At 54.8% G+C, this 4,289-nt stretch overlaps 1 protein-coding gene across 24 annotated transcripts in view; it reads right to left on the reverse strand.

Annotated features, from left to right (window-relative positions):
* Nucleotides 1-4,289, reverse strand: part of PLEKHA6 (pleckstrin homology domain containing, family A member 6) — a 147,017-nt gene that overhangs the window by 19,109 nt on the left and 123,619 nt on the right. For 19 of the 24 annotated variants that reach the window (XM_014549686.1, XM_014549690.1, XM_014549684.1 and 16 more), the window contains 3 exons: nt 2,570-2,650; nt 1,585-1,653; nt 277-357 (listed from right to left, as the gene is read on the reverse strand). In XM_014549686.1, the coding sequence (XP_014405172.1) occupies nt 277-357; nt 1,585-1,653; nt 2,570-2,650 (231 nt within the window). The remainder of the gene's footprint in view (nt 1-276; nt 358-1,584; nt 1,654-2,569; nt 2,651-4,289) is intronic. The other 5 variants (XM_014549695.1, XM_014549706.1, XM_014549691.1 and 2 more) reach the window with 1 other exon arrangement.

Raw genomic sequence — 4,289 nt, forward strand, 5'->3', positions numbered from 1 at the left:
GGGGGGGGGGGGGGGGGGGGGGGGGCTGTGAGTGGCCCTGAGCTCCCCTCTTTTGGGCTGTTAGCAACCCAGGCTGGAGCCCTAGAGGCCCAACCAGGCCGATTAGTGGCGGTTGTCCTCACCCTGTCTGAAGCTGCCCAGGAGAGTAAGGGCAGGACAGAAATTCAAGGAGGGCAAAGCTCTCAGCTTAGTCAAGATGGAGATGGCAGCCCACACCTTCTCCCTCAGCTCTCCCCCACCACCTGCCCCCACTCAAGGCCACCCCTTGGTTCTCACCTTCTCAGCTCGGAGCTGCTGCACCAGCCGGTCCTGCTCCCTCACCACCTTGTTCTGCTCACACAATTTGCCCAGCAACTTCTGGGGTCCCGAGGGAGTGGGGGGCAGGAAGGGAGAGAGAAGGGGGTGAAGGACATGATTTGATGGGGACCTGAGACTTGGGTTGGCAGGGCCCGGCCTCTGGATACCGCCTCCTTTCCCCTGCAGAGAAACCTAGCCTTTCACCTTGACTTGGGAAACTCCTAGGAACAGGAAGGTGGTCTTTACCTTGGGAGATTCCCTAGGAACCCACTGGGAGGGGAGGTGTGTTTATTCTCTAAGGAAGTGAGTCAGCTTGAGAGAAGAGAGGGCTGAACGCCAAACATTAGGCTCCTACATTCCCATCCTCCCAGGTCTTCCAACTCATGAGGGCTGGGGAGAGAACGTGGCCTGGCCCTCCAGGCCTCCTGGGTGATATGGACTCAAGGAGTAGGTAGGGTGTTTGAACAGCAGTCTCTGAAACCCAGTAAACAATGTAAACTGGCTCCATGGTCCACACCACCTATTCTCCCCTCCCCTCGCCAGGGTCTCAGGATGACTGACGCTGGGGTCCCTCCGAGGTCTGGTCCTCGCCTGAATGGAACCTCTCCCAGGCCTGCTGGGCAGATCTGCTCCCCAGAGAAGCCAGTGGAGATGGAGAGAAAGCAGGTGAGGCCACACTTTCTTCGGGAAAGACTTGTGCTTTCCTACGTGCACAGCTCTATTCATGCCATTCCTCCCATACCCCTGCAGCTCCTTCCCCCTGAACCAGATCATGTCTCTGGGCCTTTGAGCTCAAGGCCAGCTCACATGCCACCTGTTTTGACCCTGACCTACCAGCCCACATGGTCTCACTCCTGCAGAGCCTGTTATCGGGCTGTTCGTATATGAATCATCTGCTGCCACCTACTGGCACCTGGTGTCTGCCGCTACCCTAAAGCTCCCGGACGGCTGGGGCACAGCCATGTTCTTCTTTCCAGTTACCTAGGGACTAAGACTGACCTCCTAGCAAAGTCTGAGTTCCTGCAGGAAGCAGATCCCACTGCTGGAGACACGGGGCCTGGGGCTCAGGGCAGGAACACACAGCCAGAGTGGGAGGCAGGGGGAGGGGGGAGAATGGGAAAAGAAGGGGGGTGAGGAGGGACAGGAAGAATGTTGTCTTTGCAGTGAGAGAGAACATGAATCGCATGTGTGAAGAGCCGCGAGGAGAGAGATGGATGGAGGAGCTGGAGGACGAGAGGAGCAGCAGGAGGGCGGAGTGGACAGAGGGAGCAGGAGCGCTGCTCTTACGTCTGTATCCTGCTCGTTTAACTTGTAGGTGTGGGCGCCGTCCCGGAACACTTCTGGGTACGGAGGGACCTGCGGGAACATGAGGCCGGTTACTGCAGCAGGGCACAGAGAGCATGCGGAGGTGGGAGAGCGACAGCCCTTGCTCCATTTTTGCCAGAGACCATCGGACACCACCTCTGGTAGCTTCCACCTGGGCCCCTGAGCTGAGCTAACTCTCTGTGCCCTGGCTGGGAAGCCTGGGGCGGCCTGGTCTAGGCTCCATCCCAATGGTCCTAGGCCCATGCTAGAAGTAGAGGCACTGCTCAGCTCTTGCTGTCTCCTTTTCCCAAAGCTCTAGGACCTACTGCTGAGAGGGACTCCAAGAGTGTGTAGCTCCCAGAGGGCTTGTGGGTAACAACAGGAGAACAACAGTTACCCTTCAGCTGTGTTTGAGGATCAGACATGGGAGAACGGAATGAGCATTGAAAATACTTGAGACTGCTGACCTAGCGGATTGAACACCAGTCACAGGGCTGGTGCCTGAACCAGGACTGACACACACACAGAAGTGTTTCTGGGTCCAGTATGTGCTCCCTGCCCTCCATGACGCATCCAGTAACCACAGCACCCTTTTCACACCGTTGGCCTGGGATGGTTCCCTGTCACACACCCATGCCCCCATCCCCAGTAATGTCTGCGGAGAAGATACCAAATATAAAATAGAAGCCCTGGACATTAACAAAGCAGATCTGTGATCCCTGGCAGGCATGAGATGTCGGTGCTATTTTGATGGTTTGGGAAATGGGCCTTGGGTTTATCCATGAACATGAAGAATGAAGGAAACACAGTGGCATTAAAGGAGGGAGACCGGGCTGAGCCTGGCAGATGAGGCCTGGCAGATGAGTGGGCTGGGCGGAGCAAGCCCCATCCCAGGTGGGTTGACTGGACCATGCACAAGCAGCTGACATGGTGTTGACAGGGCTCATGCTGCCAGCAGAGGTCTTACTTGCATGAAGAGTTGGGCCCTGGGGGAGGAGCTCTCCACCATGCGGTTCACCATACTGATGAGAGTCTCACTCTCACTCATCTGCAGCAGAGGAAGGAACGGACGATTCAAACTCAGACTCACAGAGAGATGCCTCCCCCACACCCTCCTGCGCTCGCCTGCCGGGACACAGAACAGGGCGGGTCCTCCTGGGGGCTCCAGCACCCTCTAGTTGGCCTCTATTTGGCCTCACCCATCACTCTTCCTCTGTGAACTCCATCTCAGGACCAGCCTTGAAGCTGCCCCGAGGAAAGGCCACAGAAGGGAGCTGGGAGGTCCCTGCGCCCTTGCTCGCAGCTCTGAGATGTCCCAGCCCAATGACGCTTCCCCAGGGTGCCTGAGGACGATGGGTCTCGCCCACATTGGTCAAGTCGGTCATCTCCTTGCCCCAGCTCTCATGTCGCACACTGCTTTGGTCAAGGACCACACAGGCAGCAGCAAAGGCCAGTTTCCCACAATTTGAACTGAATGAAACAACTGGAGAGGAACAGCTGCCTCTGGATGGGCCTCCCAAACACCTAGGCACAGGTCTCTCGCCCCAACCCCTGCCCACCTCTTGGCTCTAGAGTAGAAAGGATTGCTAAACATGGTTTCCAGAGCTGGGCTGGTAGCATCCATGCCGATCTTGGATGACGCTAGGGAGCAAATAAGGAGGCCAAAACAAGCAAGCCATGTTAAAGGGACACCAGATATTGGAACACTGCTCTCCCAACACGTTATCTTATGTTTCAAGCATCATTGGGAACATGAGGGGCTGGGGAAGACTATTTGGCAAATGAAAAAAAAGAAAGGTGAGGGAGGGATGGAGGGAAAGAGAGGGGGACAAGCCAAACATAACAACCAGAAATGCCATCATTTCCCCCACTGGTTCCAGGGTGATGGCATCAAAAAGTGAACATATTAGGGAGCGTCCTTGGCTATGTCCCTTTAACTCAATTCATCTGCAGGAGTAGGCAGCAGAGAGGAGGAGCACAGGAAAAGCTTTTTAGGGAGGAGAAGTGAGTAAGGGAAGGGATAGGGCCACCTTAGGGCAGATCTTCTGGGTTCTCAGTTCAGGAGGCCCCCCATTTTTGCCCCTGTCTTGCCAATCTTTATTGGACCCACATGTATTTTCCTTGTACCATTTTGATGGCGGTCCAAATTCGGCCTTGCTTCCGTGTGCCATGGATGGGTGAGGGGCACCCACCCACCCCCATTTACAGGTCCTGCAGCATTTTAAAGGCTTTCTGAGAATCTGATTTTCCTACCTCATTAGCCTAATTGGGAATTTTTTTCTATGGCATAAAATGTCACTTAAAAGACTTTCAAAAGAGCGATTATAACATAAGGTTGAGTCTTTGTGAAATAGGTAAGTCAACAGGACATCAACCACATTGTAAGAATCTGAACTAGAGTTGATTCTTGTCTTCTTGGAGCCTGTGTGTGTGTGTGTGTGTGTGTGTGTGTGTGTGAGAGAGAGAGAGAGAGAGAGAGAGAGAGAGAGAGAGAGATTGTATTTACTGTGCATGGGGTGTGCACATGGGTGAATGTTGACATCTGCTACCTGTGTGTCATGCCTGTGTCCTGTGTGTGATGTGTGGATGGCGTATGGATGTGTGTATGGAAGACAAGGCAGATCTACCAATACATCGGCTGTGAGAGGGCAGGGAGGCCAGGCCCTTCCTGGATGCGCACTGGTCTC

Source organism: Myotis brandtii, unplaced genomic scaffold, assembly GCF_000412655.1.
Source record: "Myotis brandtii unplaced genomic scaffold, ASM41265v1 scaffold566, whole genome shotgun sequence".
NCBI lineage: Eukaryota > Metazoa > Chordata > Mammalia > Chiroptera > Vespertilionidae > Myotis > Myotis brandtii.